We start from the raw sequence: 18080 nt of genomic DNA on the forward strand, positions 1-18080 counted from the left end.
TCTCTCTCTCTCTCTCTCTCTCATTCAAACTTAAAAGTCATTAGACCCCAGTAGAAATAGGATTTCACAGAAGAGGAAACAAAACTAGTAAATAAACACATGGAAGATTGAAGTATGTCCTAACTAGAAGCAAAATCAAAAGCACATTTGATGTGCGGTTTTCATTTTTACTAAAATTGCAAGGTTTTATTAACTGGGAACACTCAATTCTGAGAACAATGTCTTAAAGTTGGCACCCTTACACAATGGTGGTGACACTTTAAATGTGGGCAAATCTTTGGGGAAAGAAAGAAAGCAATATATAAGAACTATAGACGTATGCAAATACTCACTGCAGCATTATCTGACATAAAAGACCATCAATAACCCCTCACAGGGGAATGAGAGTCCAATATGCCACAGTACCATACGGTAATGTCACACAGTGATTACAATGACAATTATGAAGACTTTTGGAGAAACATGAGATGCTGAGAATGTGTAAAAACTATGAAATTTAATGTAAACAATGAATGTATCTATACAAAAACATGCACATGTAATAAAATGTATGCATGTGGAGAAAAATTGGAAGGCAATATGTAAAAGATAAAAATAGCACTGTGACAGCAGTGAGATTAAGACTGTCTTTTATTTTCTCAAAAAATGTACTTAGTGTTGCCCTAGCTGATTTGGCTCAGTGGATAGAGTGTTGGCCTGTGGACTGAAGGGTCTGGGATTCCATTCCAGTCAAGGGGAGATGCCCAGGTTGCGGCTTGATCCCCAGTAGGGGGCGTGCAGGAGGCAGCCGATCAAAGATATTCTCTCATCATTGATGTTTCTCTCTGAAATCAATTAAAAATATTTTAAAATTTTATTTAGTGTTATTACACCAGGTTCGAATATTTGAAAAGGTGGATGGGGCTGGAGCAGGTGAAAATCCTGCAGCCCCCTCCTATACATTCTTTGTCCTAAAATTGTCAGTTTAGGAGGGGAAGGACCATGTCTGTTTATTCACAGTATGCACTCGGCTCTCAGCCCAATGCCTAGCACTTATCAGATGCTTAATAAATATTTGTTGAATGAATAAATGAAAATGCCTGAAGTCTAAAAAGTCTCAACCCATGATGACTGGGTACATTCCATCCTGGGGAATAAAGAGAAATTTGGTTTTGTTGGAATTAAAAAATGAAGGCCCATCCATAATGGCAATTCCCTGGTCTTCTTGATAAGTGAATTTGGGAATGAAGGACCCGGAGAGAAACAGTCTGTTAAAGCAAACCCAATTACCACCCAGGAACATATGTTGCCCTGAGGCCTCTGCTGCCATAACAACATCATGTAACTATAACTACAGCCCTGGAGGGCTTTGGCCTTGTCAAATATGGAAAAAGATGTCTTCATCATAGCACAGCTTTGTGCTCAGATTGACTTCCCGAGGGAGCTTGGATCAGGGAAGGGAGGTAGATAAGTGGAGGAAGAGGGGGAGATGAAGGGCATGAGGAGGAGAACTGCTATTGAATCAGGAACAGTGATTTTTTTTTTTTTTTTTTTTAGCAATTTTTAAAATGTGGTAATTTGACTGTTTAGTTTTGGTGGTTATTTATAACCCCAGCTGCAGAGGTGGGGAGCTGTGCCTGAGCCTGCTGGGATCTGTCCAATACCTTCACCCAGGGTAGGGCTGGGAGTAGGTGGTGGGTAAGGGTGATACAAAAACCAAATGAACAAGTGTCCAACCAGGTAAGAGAAGTTCCAGGCCATTTCCAGCAGGAGTAAATAGGGAAGGACCATTAGTGACTGTGCTGACTCACTTTTTAAGACAGCTCAAAAGTGAAAAAATGTTAATATGAATTATGATCACATTAGCAACCTCTGAGATTCTCCCAGAGGGATAAAGACAAGGCCAATCACTTGTCCTCAGAAGTTATAAGATTGGCCTGACTATACTAACATTGTCCTAAAAGGGTCAAGGCACACTTCCCCACCTTACAGGACAGTTACTAGTATCTGCACAGAGGAAACTGCTGTTCCTAGCCCCTCCTAGGCACATCACTGGTTCAAAAGAGGCTTAGAGGAGAGAGAATGGCTAAGTTTCCTAACTGAGCCAACACCTGGCAGTGGCCACCCCATTTACTGAGCTCTTTTAGATGCCAGGCAGTAAGGGAGAAGCTAGAGACAGTATGGCCAGTCAGGCAAGGCTCCCAACCTCCAGGAGCTCTTGGGCCTTTGAAGCAAACAACGAACAACTACACTTTGTATTTGAAATCTGGTACCTATCATTTTACTGGCAAGGGGAACATTTTAAAGAAAATTGAGGAACCTTTTAGGGAATTCACAAATGTAGCTGATGAGGTAAGATACAGTTATAAGAAAATGAACAAGGACATACTCAAAAGACTACCCTGCCCTGTACAGTTCTTCCTCAATTCTGGGTAAGATGATTACAGCATTATTATAACTAGTCTTCCTGCCTTGGGTCTCCTGCCACTCTGCTCAGTCCCCCTCACAACTTCCAGAGATCTTTAAAGTGCAAATTTGATCTCGGGACTTCCCTGCTTAGAGTCCTTCAGGTATCTCCCATTACTTGCAGTCCAGGTCCTTAGCAGGGTGTTCAGGGCTCTGCATGAACTGGTTCCCCCAACCATTCCTGGCTCTTGTTTAGGCAACCATCCTTACTCCACCATGCCGTCAGTCACCCTGTACACAATGCTGCTCCATACCTCTACACTTTTACACATACTGTTCCTTTTGCATGGAAAGCCTTTTTCTCTTTGTCCTCTGGCCAACTTATTTGTCCCATGAAATTCCACTCTTATTTAACCTGTTCTATAAATTCCTTCCTAAACGCTCGAGATAAAACACTCCATTCCTCCTCTGTACCACTTCTGAACTTGGCCCATCCTTCTATTTTCCTACTAGTATTTTGGATCAATGACCTTACTGGCCTGGGGAAACACAGTGCTTTCTCCATGTTGGTGTGACTCAGTGCCTGGGTAATCGTTCTGTCTCTTGAGCAGAGTGAGGGTGAACAGACAAGAGCAAACAACCACTGAGACCATGTAAAGATGCATTGACCAACATTAAGATGTTACAGCCATGACCAGGATGACTAGAATTATGAATGTCAGTAACGACAACCATTGTAATGCACTGCGGTGATCCTTTAATCCTTACAACAATCCTGTGAGGCGGCTATGAGCGTCTCTATTTCACAGGTGAGAAAACTGAGGCACAGATAAATTTTAAAACTTACCCAAGAGCAATGCAGACACAGCTAAAATTCAAATCCAGAGATGACATCAAAGCCCTGTACTAGACACCAGGAGAGCTGATTAACAAAATAAATAGGAGTTATGTGTTCCCATTGTTTGTTTGGGAAGGAGAGAGGGGAACAGCTATCAAATTGTATTAAGGAAGAGAATAAGTATCACAGTAAATGCAAAATAACATACCACTATGCCCTACTACCTCAGAAATACTAAATTAGGAAAGACTTTCTGAAGAAAGGAAATTGTAAAGAAGACTGGATGTATCAAGGCAGGAAGAACAGCAGAGCTACCTTTGTGAAGTCTGGCAGATGAGGATGGGCAGGAGGGCAACTGTTCAAGGGCTTTGAAACCAACATCAGTTCCTGCTTCAAGAGCGAACCAAGTCATGACGAAAATGACACTCAAAGTAAACATGTTGGTTCAAAAAAAGAAAGAAAAATGCTTTCGGGATCCCTCTTTGCTCATTCTAAATATACCTCGCTATTCTACTTTCATCTTAAGCACACTTTTCCTTATGATTATATTTCTATCTTAGTGGTGTTAGTTTTTTCATCTTTCTGCCAGAGTTTACACTTTCCAAGGACAAGAACCGTGTCTAAATGGAATTGTAAACTCTTTTCGTGTCAGCTGCAGTGTTTGAAAAAATCCAATGTAAGAGATTAACTAATGTTGAACATTTGTAATGCTGGTATTTGTATGATGAATGGTGAAGTCCGGATAAGATCTTATTCTAAAATATTAACTTCACCATCTTTGAGGGCTATACATTCAGAGACTATGAAACAGTCAACACATTCTGCTTAACTAGAAAGCATTTACTGTGGATACAGCATGGTCTGGGCACTACTAAGGATGGTATGAAAGAATTGAGCTGTTCTTTTTTGGGGCGGGGGTGGGGAGTTGGTTAAAACTCTTTTATTCATCACTGATTAATTGCAACTCCCCCCCTTTTTTTGAGCTATATTCTTTTTTTTTAAATACATATTTTATTGATTTTTTACAGAGAGGAAGGGAGAGGGAAAGAGAGTTAGAAACATCGATGAGAGAGAAGCATTGAACAGCTTTTCCCTCTTTTTTTTTTTTTTTAGCTATATTCTTAACATAAGAGCTCCTGACCACTAGTTGGGGGGCCAGACATCCAAGAGTAACCTCAAAACACACCAGTAAGTGCAAAAATAACAGAAATCCTGTGAAATTAAATGCTGACGTGCTAGGGCTATCCTTGGCTATATTCTTAACATAGGAGCTCCTGACCACTAGTTGGGGGGGCCAGACATCCAAGAGTAACCTCAAAACACATCAGTAAGTGCAAAAATAACAGAAATCATGTGAAATTAAATGCTGACGTGCTAGGGCTATCCTTGGAGAAACTCGAGCCCCTTTCCATATACGTTTTTATGTGCAGTTCAACCTAAGTAGGTTATTCAAAGGTCTTTATGCTAAACACTAAAGCTAAATACCAAATACTAAATCTGCCCGTGCTAATAGCGGCCCCGGGTATCCCCAAGGAGAGTGCCGGCTAAGGGTCAGGAACCGGCACTCTTCAGAGTCCTCTGTGCAGCTCATCAGTGCGATGGTCCCCTTGTGGCTCTGCTCCTTAGCTCTGCTCCTGGGGGGAAGCTCCCCGTTAGCGGGCCTCGGGTGAAACGGGGGTCCCTGCTCCTAAATGAATGACTGAGCTGGTTCCACGCCTCCGCCCAGTCGCTCTCGGCCAAGCTGCGGTCCTGGACGCCTGCTCTCCCCTCCCAGCCTTCTCTATGGCCCTTCTTCCAGCCTCTATCCTTCATCTACGTCTTCCTATTATTTAAAGCAGGCCCTATTATTTAAACATCTTTTTTTTTTTTTTTTAGCTCCAGCTTCACTAAAACGATTCCTTCTTCTTATTCCCTCCCCCAACTCCTGGCTCAAGCTTCTGATTTTCAGGGGTCACTTGGGTTACAGTGGGGTTCATGGCTTCTCCGGTTCTGGTTCGGCACCCCCTCCCCCGCCCGCCCAGGCCTCTTGAACACATACAGAATGGGGGGGGGGCGAGGGGGGTGCTCACCACAAAGCTAAACTGGGAATTCTTTGGAGCTACGGCTTCTGAAGAAGGAAAGGGTTCTGCCTCCTCCTGCGACCTGAACGACTTAACTTACTTGCTGTTCGCTAAAGGCAAGGACAATGTCTCCTTCGCCTGACAAGGAGCTTCCTGGTGGTGGGCGCTGCCCTTTCGTTTCTTTTTCGGAGCCTGCATCCCCACCACTTTGAGGCACGGGATGGCTCTTAAAAAATTATTTTTGTGTGTGTGCAAACTATCCCTTCTCAGCTTTGAGTTTATAGGCTAAACGGAAACGTCCTTTAGCCCGTTAGGCAAAGAAGGGGTTAAATATCAACAACCTGCTGAATTCTGGGGGTTTCCTTCCCCGACTTCAGAAATGAGAGCTACCGGGAAGGGACGTTTTGCCCAAGGTAAAGATGAGGACCATTACCTTCCACGGTCAGGCTTCTGCCCCAAACAAGAATGGCTACCCACGCGCACACAAAGGGGGCCATCCCCCCGAGTAAAAATGGCTGGCCCCGGTTTGCACTGGGCGCCCAGTTCCAACATGGCGCCCACGAGCCTCACCGGACACAGCGCAACTCCCAGGACCCCATCGGACCCATAACGTCAGATGACGCGAGCCTCAGCCGGAAGTGAAGGAAAAAGCGCTCCAGCCCGCGGCGCCTGCGCAGAAGGCTGTAGACGCTGTGAAGCAGGAGGCACTTGGGATCGTCCGCAGGATTGGGACTGCCACAGAGGCCGCCACGGAGCCCGCCGGAGCTACCGTTCCTCTTGCTGCTGCCGCCGCTGCCCGAGTCGGAACCGTCGGGCCGCAGCCGCAGGCAATGCCGCGAAGGAAGGTGAGAGGAACGGGACCGGAGGGATGGCGGGTGTCTAAGGACAAGTCGATTGAGCAGCGTGACGCAGTTGGTCACGCTCCACAGACAGCCTCTGGGTTCCAACTTCCCGACCCCCCGAATCTAGCTCCGCAACCCTCTCTTCCGTCCAGATCCTACAGAAAAATGTGGGCCCGACGCTGGCCTCGGCCTGTGCTAGCAACTATTCCCGCCCTCTGCTTGCCTGGCTCGGAGGCGTTCTTCTAGCTAATTGGTCGCTGAAACGTCTAGAAGCATATTGATTGGCTGGTGACACCGCCCATTTGGGCCCAACGGTTACCTCCCCGCGTGCGGGGGAGGTGTCTGAGCCTGGCCCCGCAGCTCTCAGATTGGCTGTAGAGAACGATCCCTCCTCTCTTGATTGGCTGAGGTTGGCAGTCTGTCCCGTGGGGGTGCGGTTTAGCGGGACTACGATTGGGTGGTACGAATCCCCGCCCTCTGGGCCTGGTGATGCTGTAAATGGAGAGGCGGGGTTTTGGAGCATCCTTCCTTTCCCGGCGGGGGGCACAACAAAGCAGAGACTCTGGGTGATAGAGAACCAGCGCCCACTCCCAAGAGATCCCACTATGACATTGCATCCCAGCCGTAATTTTTCCTTATTAGCTTAGTTGGACAGCGCCTAGAAAATGCATTTCGTAAAATCAGAAACTTTCTAAAATTACATGGGACTTAGGAGATCACCCCCATCCCTTCTTTTTACAGCTGAACAGAGAGAGGCCTAAAGGAGTGCCCCAAGCGACTCAATTAGGCGATGGCTGTGCCAGCATTACAGAACAAATCTAATTCAACAGTTTTTTTAAAATGTATTTTTATTGATTTCAGAGAGGAAGGGAAAGAGAGGAACATCAGTGATGAATCATTGATCGGCTGCCTCCTGCTGGGGATCCAGCCCTAAACCCTACTGGGGATTTAGCCCCAAACCCCACCTGGAATCCAGCCTTGACCCACTGAGCCACATCGTAGGGTATAATTCAACAAATTTTTATTGACTAGTCGCTATGTGCTGGTTGCTGGGGATTCAAAAATTAAACATAATCACTGGCTTTAAAAATCTGATGGGGGGGGGCAGGGAAACAGGCATATAAATACCTGTAGAAGGATCTAGTAAATTCTCTACTTAGAAGTATATAGACAAAGTTATGGAAGGCAAGTGTGGGAGCAAGTAATTCTGCTCCGGAGTAGGATGGGAGTAGATCAGGGAAAGCCAGAGAGAAGAGGTCAAGCCAGGAAAGGATGGTCAGAGATGATCAGTGATTCAAACATCTGGGTAACTGGACTAGATGACCTTTGGTCTCCCCCTCCCTTCCCATCCTATTGATTTACTATGATTCTGGGGCGTCTGCTCATTTCTGGGCAGATTACCCTTGAACTATTTGGAAAGCTGGGTGGTATCTTGCTCATTTCTGCAGAAATTTTTCTCTTCACAGAAACTTTCAAATAAATTATTTGCATTTTTCTAAGGTCTCCTAAAATGACCTACATTGGTAGATGTTTATGTTAAAGCTCACCAAATGCAGGAATAGTATTGGTGCCTTGGAATAGGTCCACAGTCTCCCCAAATACAAAGAGCTCTTAAACATGTAAGTTTGTTCTTTGTTACTTATTTGGTGGCAAAACCTGTCCTAAACTGTCCTGAGGTTACTTGCAGTTTTTGCATGCCTTCTTTAGTGTGATTATTTACATATTATAAAGTGTCTGTTTATCTAAAAAATTATGAATTCTAAACACAAGTGGCCCTAAGGGTTTTGAATAAAGAATAGGGGACTTGCAGTGTGAAGCTTTGTATTTTTTTTTTTTTTTTTTTTTTTTTTTAAATTTTTGTAAATGCTCTTCCCTTTCTGGGTTAGTAAAAGATGTATAGTGTTAATGCCCAACTGATGAAAGTTATCCTTATGGCTAATTATGCCTTTGGAGGCTAATAATTGACAAGTAATTATTAATTGAAAAGACAATAAAACCTCTGTTTCTGAATGCCTATAAGTCTTCTTGTGCAAGCTGCCCCCTTTTTAAGCCCTCTTGTTATTCATGTGGAGAAGCTTCAAAGGTAGATAATATAAGAGAAGAATTTTACTCGTTCTCTGCTTAAATTCTCTTAGGATCAGTGTTGACCATGATATTTTGAATTAGTGTATGGCTTTAAGAAATGTGTTAGCTGTTCATGGAGACTTTGAACAAAAACTCCCTAAAGTCAAATGGAGTCAAGCACTAACATTTTTCTCACTGCCTTGGACTTATATATAAATGCATGGCTATTATGTCAGCCAGACCATTTTGAGTTGGATACTTTTATTTCCAGTTTATGATACTGACCTCCACCTGGACTTATTTTAGAATTAATCCTAATACAGGAAAAATTAATTCTCTTCATTTATTTAATGAGGATGCATTATTTGTAGGCTGTTCGTTTAAATGTTCTAAATAAAGGGAGGTTGACTGTTGAATTCTTTCTTAGGTTTGAACTTCGCGTTTTCAGCATCACGGTTCGTTTTATTTCCAGTGTTAATACAAACCCACAGAGTAAATGCTTCTGTGCTAATGTCTGGATCTATGGTGTTACAGAGGAATGCAGGCAGTAGTTCAGATGGAACCGAAGATTCCGATTTTTCTACAGATCTCGAGCACACAGACAGTTCAGAGAGCGATGGCACATCTCGGAGATCTGCCCGAGTCACCCGCTCCTCAGCCCGGCTGAGCCAGAGTTCCCAAGGTAAAAGGCTTCCTTCTCCCTGCCACGTCTCACAGCCTGCTGACTGGTCATCACATGTGTTAATGTGGAAACTGCCCTGTGGCTGATGTAGATGACAGAGTCTGGTGAAATACAGAGCAAATGACAACAGAAGTATCAGGTCTTTAAATATGGTTCTGTGGGAGGCCTGGGTGGAGGTGCGAAAAGAGGGGGAAATGGAAGACATCTGTAATAATGTCAACAATAAAAAGAAAATTTAACCAAAAAAAATCCCCAAATGGTTCGGTTCTGTTGGGGGTGCTGTCTCACTTTTAGATCCAAACGAACTATGTCTGGTATAATGGATGTGTAGCACATGAATGTCTTGAGTCATTTAACTTTTTTAGATTACAGTTTTCCTATCAGTAAAATGGGAATGTCATCATGTCACTTTCTGTTAGAATGGTTTCCAGCGGTTCTCAACCTGTGGGTCTCGAACAATGAAAATACATCCTGCATATCAGATATTTACATTACGATTCATAACAGTAGCAAAATTACAGTTATGAAGTAGCAACGAAAATAATTTTATGGTTGGGGGTCATCACAACATGAGGACCTGTATTAAAGGGTCACGGCATTAGGAAGATTGAGAACCACTGGTTAGACTTAGGGACTTAAAGTAGTCTCTTTACAATTGGTAGGGACTCAATACTTCTAAAACCATGTTTAATTCCATAATATAGTTAGATACACAATTAATAGTTGACTCAATATCAGTTGACTCAACTGATTATTGAGTCAACTATATATAGTTGTAAATACCCCAAATTTCGTTTTGGTATAGAGAATAGAGAATCTCTGTGTTAAAAGTTTCTCCAGTGCAATTAGCCACCTGAGCTTCTTAGATTTGGAAGGTACCGCTGACCCCTCTTGGCTCTGCTCTGGGATTCTCTGGGGAGGAAAGAAGGTTGCAGTTAATACAGAAAGCTCATGATCAGTAAGTGATAATATATTAAGGGGGGAAATGTAATATACTTTGAGCACTTAAATAGTGCTGATTTGGTTACTGCTGTGTGAGCATGAGAGAAAAACATAAGTTTTTCAAGCAAGAAAGTGGGAATAGTCTCTTACCTGTTCCTAACTTGATTTTTTAATTTAAAATTTCAGCTGAATTATAGCTGTTGTTTCTTGATTTCTCAATTTTTAAGTTTTATTTCTAGCACAATGGGAATATTGATAAATGGCTACTATAATTCAGGCACTATCCTATGAATGGAATGCCATGATGGAAGAATCAGTTTCTGCCCTCAAGGACTGCTCAGTTTAGTGCAAGATAAAGATATGTAAAGTGATCATTGTAATGCATTGTGGTAAGAACTCTGAGAGAAGTTTGCATGGATTACTATGGGAGCCAAGAAATGGAGCAGCCAGATGATGGCAGGACTCCCAGATGGACATTTTAAAGGATTTAGTAGGAATTTACAAGTTGAAGATGAGAAAGTGTCATCATAGGCAGAAGGAACAGTATATTTAAAGCAAAGGGCATAATGTTCTTAGAAAGTATTAATTGGCCATGCCCTGGACACGTAAAAGTTTTAAGTATTCAAAACAGCTAAGAAATACATGAGCTCTGGGTCTCTTTCTGGTTGTTATACTTCATGACCACAGAGTTCTGGGGACACCATTCACAATATAGTCTATGGAAGGCGGCCCTCTCTAAAGCAAAATGTAGACTACATTGTAAATGTAGCCCCCTGGCGCTGTGCAAACCGATAACCCAATTGTGTGCTAATTGACACAAAAGTTTGAGAATTTCAATTTTCTCCTTGTTTAAAATATGCTTTAATTTCAGGTTTGAATTTCTTTTATTCCTTTTTTAAGTGTCATCAGTTTGGAAATGTAGAAAGACTGTTGGGTGCTTCAGAATAGGTTTTGCCATCCAGAACAATTTTAAAAGCTGTATTATCGCATTACCCTTTATGAGTCTATTATTTCTCTTCAGGGTTTCAGAAAGGGTAATTAGGAAGAGAAAAAGAGACCCCTAAGGAAAGGAAATATTTGTATATTGTTATACCTTTAGTAATAGAATATCTGTTATGGTGGGTTAGAGTAAGGAAAGAAAGAGAGGATGCAGCTATTATATATAAAGCACTAGATCTGTGTACCAAGTATCACGTTAAGTCCTTTACATAAGTTATCGAACGTATTCCTCACAACAAACAAAGAATGTGCTGCTAGTATTTTCCTTTTTAAAGATAAGGAAACGGGCTTGGAGAGATTAACAGCTAGTTGGTATGGAAGAGTGGAATTGAATCATGTTTAGCCTTGATTCCAGAACCTAAACTATTAATTCTACACAATATTTCATCTCTATGCCTGATTGAGGGTCTTTTGCTTATGTTTTATTTAATAAAATAGATATTTTAAAGATTTGTTGGATTTCGTGAAATGCGAAGAGGAGGGCAGCCTAAATACTAATGAATCATATGGATGGGAAATAGACTTCCTTGTTTTTTCTTTAAGTATTATATTATCTTTTCAGATTCCAGCCCTGTTCGAAATTTGCAGTCTTTTGGCGCTGAGGAGCCTGTTTATTCTACCAGGAGAGTGACCCGCAGTCAGCAGCAGCCCACCCCAGTGACTCCGAAAAAATACCCACTTCGGCAGACTCGTTCGTCTGGCTCAGAAACTGAGCAAGTGGTTGACTTTTCAGATAGAGGTGAGTGGGTATGCCATTCCAGAGAGGGGGTGGTCAATTTCTTCATAAGGAAGGCTTGGAGCCACTGCAGACAGATGCCTAATACTGGCAATATCTCAGCTACGTCCATGCTGTTTGCCTGATTCCTTTCTTATATCTTGCTGAGGACAGTTTGGTACTAGAATATTCTTGCGGTCCAGAGTAGCCGGATCTATGAAATTGGGCCTGCAGTAGGCGAAAGGGTCTGGGTACCTCTTACAGATGAAGAAGGCTTGGACCAGATTTTCTTTTCTTTTTTAAATAATTAATTTTTTAATTTTAATTATCATTGACATTCAGTATTATTTTGTTAGTTTCAGGTGTACAGTATAGTAGTTAGACAATTATATAATTTACAAAGTGATCCTCCTGATAATTCTGGTACCTACCTGGCACCGTACATAGTTATTTATTTATTTATTTTTAAATATATTTTATTGATACATCGATCAGCTGCCTCCTGCACACTCCCCACTGGGGATGTGCCCGCAACCAAGGTACATGCCCTTGACCGGAACCGAACCTGGGACCCTTGAGTCCACAGGCCGACGCTCCATCCGCTGAGCCAAACCGGTTAGGGCCATACATAGTTATTAAAATGTCATTGGCTATATTCCCTATGTTGTATTCTACATCCCCATGACTATTTTGCAACCACCAATTTGTACTTTTTAATCCCATTACTTTTTTCACCCAGTCCCCCAACCCCCTCCCATCTGGTAACCTTCAGTTTGTGTTCTGTATCTATGAGTCTGTTTCTGTTTTGCTTATTCGTTTATTTTGTTCTTTAGAATCCACATATAAGTGAAATCATACGGTATTTGTTTTTCTCTGACTTATTTCACTTAGCAGAATACCCTCTAGGTCCATCCATGTTTATGGACCAGGTTTTCTTACAGCCATGCTTATCAGTCCAGTTATCTCTGAGTTTTGTTTTTTTTTAAATATACTGTATTGATTTTTTTACAGAGAGGAAGGGAAAGCGATAGAGAGTTAGAAACATCGATGAGAGAGAAACATCGATCAGCTGCCTCCTGCACACTCCCCACTGAGGACGCACCCGCAACCACGGTACATGCCCTTGACTGGAATCGAACCTGGGACCCTCCAGTCCGCAGGGCGATGCTCTGTCCACTGAGCCAAACCAGTCAGGGCTATCTCTGAGTTTTTAAGAAGAGGTGCTCTTTAGTAATGGGAATGGTAAGCTATCGAGATTGTGATTCACCAGCCCAAATCAGAGACCTCTGAGCAGAGGTTTTAGACTGGTGAGCTTCTAGCCTGCCAACATGGTTGGTTGGTTTGCTTGCACAGTATTTACATTTTTAAAAAATATATATTTTATTGATTTTTACAGAGATGAAGGGAGGGGATAGAGAGTTAGAAACATCGATGAGAGAGAGAAACATCGATCAGCTGCCTCCTGCACACTCCCTACTGGGTATGTGCCCGCAACCAAGGTACATGCCCTTGGCCGGAATCGAACCTGGGACCCTTCAGTCTGCAGGCTGATGCTCTGTCCACTGAGCCAAACCGGTTAGGGCCACAGTATTTACATTTTTAAAAAATTTTTGCCAGTATTTGAAAATACAGAAATTATATCTGAAAACCTGGGCTACTAGTTTCTTTTACAAATTGGAAAGCTCTGGGAAGACAAGGTGGCCCCTCGCCCACAGTAGTAATTGGCTAGAGCTGAATGGTGGTTGTCCCTTGAGATGGACAATCATCTTTCTATTTGGCCTTGCTCAGTCCCTGTAGGCATTTGGTTTGCAACCCTTGATTTAACATTTTTCTTTTTTTTACTTTATTGATTTTAGAGAGGGAGGAAGGGAGAGAACCCACAACACAGACATGTGCCCTGATCAGGAATTGAACCTGTGACCTTTTGGTGCACTGGACGACGCTCCAACCAACTGAGCCATATTGGCCAAGGCTGCAACTCCTGATTTAGAGTTTGGAATTGGAATTGTTAGATTACCAACAGCTAACTCAAGAGTCAGGTCTATTCACACTTTCACACCAAGTCTGTTCAGTGTCATCCAGAAAGACAAAACATTTTCATTTGTCTTCCATCCTGTGTATCTCCTAGAAATAGAGTGGGATGGTAATGTTTTAAAAAAAATTTTTTCCTTCCAGTTTTGATTAACCATGATTGAGGGCTTAGGAGAAACACAGATAAGTAAAATGTATTAGGGAAACTCCAAATTTAAATTTTAATCAGAATTTAAAGTTGCACAAAAGGAACAGTGTTCATTTTTTTGTTCTTCATTTAGCTTTTGTAGCAGATAAATAGCTAAAAGTTACTGGTCAAATCATAGAAGATCTGGGAAGACCATAAACACTTCTGAATAGTAAACCTCTAACTAAATGAACCCTTTTCGCAAGTTCTACCAATTGCTTTTATTGTAGAAACTAAAAATACAGCTGATCATGATGAGTCTCCACCTCGAACACCAACTGGAAACGCACCTTCTTCTGAGTCTGACATAGATATCTCCAGCCCCAACGTGTCTCATGATGAGAGCATTGCCAAGGACATGTCCCTGAAAGACTCGGGCAGCGACCTCTCTCATCGCCCCAAGCGCCGTCGCTTCCATGAAAGCTATAACTTTAACATGAAGTGTCCTACACCAGGCTGTAACTCTCTAGGTAAGTGTGCCCCAACTTTATGACACCCTGTGTTCTGTGGTTCTCTCTCCCTCCAGAATTAGAATCACCCAGAAATGTTTAGTGTTCCGTTGTGATCTAGCTTCTTAGGCTCTTCAGTGACCACATGCTCAGAGTAACAATGAATTGCCCACTTGAATAAAAGCATTTCTGCTTCGTGGCCTACTCTCCATAATAATAGATCTGGAAATTAACTGTGATGCACTATTCAGTTTAAATTGAGAGCTTTTCCCATTGGAAAAGTCTCTCCTTTTTCTAGCAAAAATGAAACAGAAGACCAGTTATTTTCCAATATCTCATTGCATGGTACATGGTATAAGCTTAATGAGGATTAATAGAGTATCAGCTAGTGCAGAATAGTGGTGATAGGGCCATAGCTGTTAAATGAGGAAAACAGATTACTTATCAAGAGGCAATTAAACTAAAAGACTACAGATGAAACTCTGGACTTTTGTGACTTCACTGGTTTTTGGTCCTGTGGCTCTGTGTTTTTAGTAAATACAAACTAGATAAATATTTCTTCTCATATAGAATATTTTATTGTTTTCTTCTGACAGACTTTGAATCCTTACGGAGGGATTCTTGTCACGGCTTAAACCTTATTTGTACTCTGGGTGAGCTTAGGTGCAAATGTTAGACTTAAGCTTTTGTCTAGAGTTGGAAGGTGCTGGTTGGGAGATAAGGGGCCTTTCATTACTCAGATTTAGCCTTTGAATGTGGCTACCAGGTTCAGGAAAAAAGGTAGACCAGAGTAAGTCGCTGTTATGCAGGCTACCAGTGCATTTTTCCTAGTATTTTATTTATCTGAATATATTCCTGATTTTAGCAGCAGTTTCTCAAAAAAAAAAAAAAAAAAAAAAAAAATTAACCATAAAAATGCATAAAATAGAGCAAAAGTTCCTCTGAATGCTGTAATAATTATCATTCAAGATAATTGTTTCAGGCCTAAATCAATTTCCTTGGGATAAATAATGAAAAACTAAGAATAGGTGTCATCATATAAACCCCAGTACAAGCAAGAGATAGCTAATGTACTTTAAGAGGGTAAGGGAATCTGCTAGTCACTATCCATGCATCCCTAAATTGTACTTTTATTTTATATATACTAGTAGTGGCCCGGTGCACAGATTCATGCACATTGAAAGGAAATTAATTAGAAGAAAGAGCTTTATAGTTAGAGCTTTATATGTATCAAGCACACGCGAGTCAACGTTTGTTTTTAAATTGCCAGTGCACATCATGTACCGGTCAGTCGGTTGGTTGGACCAACAGATGGTCGGTCACTTAGCCTTTTTTATATATAGATGTTTAACCAGTCATTCAATAAATACTTATTGAATATTTGCCATTTGTCAGATACTTTTTAAAGTTCTGGTGATGTCTGGCGGGTGTGGCTCAGTGGTTGAGCATTGACCCATGAATTGGGGTCACAGTTCAATTCCTGGTCAAGGCACATGCCTGGGTTGTGTGCTCAATCCCCAATAGGGGGCGTGCAGGAGGTAGCCTATCGGTGATTCTCTCATCATTGATGTTTCTCTCTCTCTCTCTCTCTCTCTCTCTCCCTCCCTCTCTCCCTCCCTCTCACCCTCTCCCCGTCTCTCCCTCTCTCCCTCTCCCTCTCCCTTTCCCTTCCCCTACCTCTCTGAAATCAATAGAAACATATTTAAAAGTAAATAAAGTTCTGGTGATATAGTTGTGACTATGTCTAAATCCCAATACTCTTGGAGGTAGCTAACTGGGAAAGGCAAACCAGATAGCTACATATATTCATTAACTAGAGATACATGCTGTGGAGGAAAATACATAGTATGGTGTGCAAAGAGGGTAGAATATTGTTTGTGCATGTGCACACACAGTAGATTAGGGAAAGCCACTCTGATACCTTGACATTTGAGGAGAAACCTGAAAGAAGTGAGAAAGAGCCATATGAGTATCAGGGGAATAAGTGATAAGCTTAGAGGGAACAACAGTGCCACAGGTCTGGGGTAGGAGAATGCTTAAGCAATGTGAGGCGCACTTCAGGGCCATTATGCCTGGGGCAGAGTGACCGGAATGGAGAAGAGGCGATGAAGTCAGAGTAGGGGTCTAATTGTGTGTTAGTTATGCCCAGGGCTTAGCCCCCTTAATGAGGTAGACCAGAGGGTAAATATAGATGTGCTGGGTCAGAGGAAAGTTTATTTTGACTTTTGGTTTTATTTTATTGGCAGAGTTTGAAATGTATGAACCTGAGCTTCCAAAATTATTCTTGATCCTGTTCTACTCTTTATCATAAGCAAAGCAATGGCATTAACTTAAAAAAAATTTTTGGCGTGGAAGTATTATGTGCCTGTGAAAAGTTAAAACCCTATAAGAGGGCTTGAAGTACATAAGTATAAATTATTCCTTCATATGCCCCAGATATAAAGCTACTGTTGGTAATTTTTATGTGTGCTTCTAGTTAGTTTCTATACATAGAGTATAAGCACACGTATATGTACACATATTTCTTTTGTGTTGGTATTCATAAAAAGGAAAATACACAATGGTTGGTTTGACATCTTGGGTATTTTACATTATTAGCACTTAGAGGATACAGAGCATTCCATTGTATTGATAGTTCATAAATTACTTAAATTGTCCTATGTTGATTGACATTTAGATTATTTTTCATTTTTACCTATTTTGATTAGTACTGTAATGGATAGCCTTGTATGTGTGTATTTGGTGTTTTTAGAAAATCTGTTGGATAGCAATGGCTAGGTCAATAGATCAGCTGTCCTTTTAAAATTTTTAATATAGACACATTAAATTAGTTTTAGTTTACATATAAAGTAAAACATGAATAATTTACTCAGAAGTTATAAATGCACAATATCTAAAAAGGCTTGCCATAGCAGTGATACTTTAGATTTTATATACTGTGTTTGACCACTGGGGGTAGTTTTTGTGCCCGATATAAAAATGTATGGATTTCTAAAAATTATCTATATCTATATATATATACATAAAAGGCTAAGTGACCGTCCGACCGACCGTCCAACCGACCGTTACATATGATGCGCACTGGCAATTTAAAAATAAACGTTGACTTGCACACGCGTGATACGTATAAAGCTCTCGCTGGTGCCAATCGCACGTTTGTGTTTCAATCTGTCATTGTCGATCAGGAATTTGGTTGACACTTCTATTATAAAGAAAGGGCAAATAGCGATATTAAAATATTTCTTCTAATTAATTTCCTTTCAGTGTGCACCAATCCATGCACCGGGCCACTAGTATTTTACAGTTCCGGAGAAATGACTGTCTGTGTATCATATATTCCCATCTCCCTGAAAACTTGGACTATTTTTGCCCTTTAAAGCTTATTCTATAAATCATGAAGTAATTTTTTAATTTCTTTTTTCCCCATGAAGTATAATTTTTTAAATTCCAGTGTCTCATTTACACAAAATTAAATGTCTTTTTTTATGAAAGAAAGATAAAGATATCCATAGACTAGTGATTTAACTTAGCCAATTTATCTTTTTATGCCACTTAAATTCCAGTGTCTCCTTTACACAAAATTAAATGTCTTTTTGTTATGAAAGAAAGGTAAAGAAAGGTAAAGTGATTTAACTTAGCCAATTTATCTTTTTATGCCACTTGCATTCTCTCACCATCCCTCTCAATCTTAGGTGTTTTATAAACTTTTGGTTGAGATGTTTAAAAAGGAAATAATTTTCAATTCCCTGTATGTTTTCACCACATGAAAAATAGAAAAATGAGGAGATGCCCCTTTAGGTAAAATGAGCCTTTTTGTATTGTTATTCCTAACATTTTCTCCTCATAAGAGGGCCTTGTGCAAACTGCCTGTTTAAAAGTTTGATAA

The 18080-nt window shown here is 41.1% G+C and overlaps 2 protein-coding genes across 6 annotated transcripts in view; one reads left to right on the forward strand and one right to left on the reverse strand.

Annotated features, from left to right (window-relative positions):
- The window catches only part of FAM117A (family with sequence similarity 117, member A), a 60695-nt gene extending 54900 nt beyond the window's left edge, over nucleotides 1-5795 (reverse strand). The window contains exon 1 of the mRNA XM_005868166.2: nucleotides 5717-5795. Within this exon, the coding sequence (XP_005868228.1) occupies nucleotides 5717-5780 (64 nt within the window). The 5' untranslated portion in view covers nucleotides 5781-5795. The remainder of the gene's footprint in view (nucleotides 1-5716) is intronic.
- An 84-nt stretch (nucleotides 5796-5879) lies between these two features.
- Nucleotides 5880-18080, forward strand: part of KAT7 (K(lysine) acetyltransferase 7) — a 34169-nt gene continuing 21968 nt past the window's right edge. For 2 of the 5 annotated variants that reach the window (XM_005868161.2, XM_005868162.2), the window contains exons 1-4: nucleotides 5895-6128; nucleotides 8724-8871; nucleotides 11375-11551; nucleotides 13976-14215. In XM_005868161.2, the coding sequence (XP_005868223.1) occupies nucleotides 6114-6128; nucleotides 8724-8871; nucleotides 11375-11551; nucleotides 13976-14215 (580 nt within the window). In that variant the 5' untranslated portion in view covers nucleotides 5895-6113. Of the gene's footprint in view, nucleotides 6129-7727; nucleotides 7745-8616; nucleotides 8872-11374; nucleotides 11552-13975; nucleotides 14216-18080 lie in introns of those variants that run through there. The other 3 variants (XM_014541163.1, XM_014541162.1, XM_014541161.1) reach the window with 3 other exon arrangements.

The sequence above is a fragment of the Myotis brandtii genome, unplaced genomic scaffold (assembly GCF_000412655.1).
Source record: "Myotis brandtii unplaced genomic scaffold, ASM41265v1 scaffold265, whole genome shotgun sequence".
Classification (NCBI taxonomy): domain Eukaryota; kingdom Metazoa; phylum Chordata; class Mammalia; order Chiroptera; family Vespertilionidae; genus Myotis; species Myotis brandtii.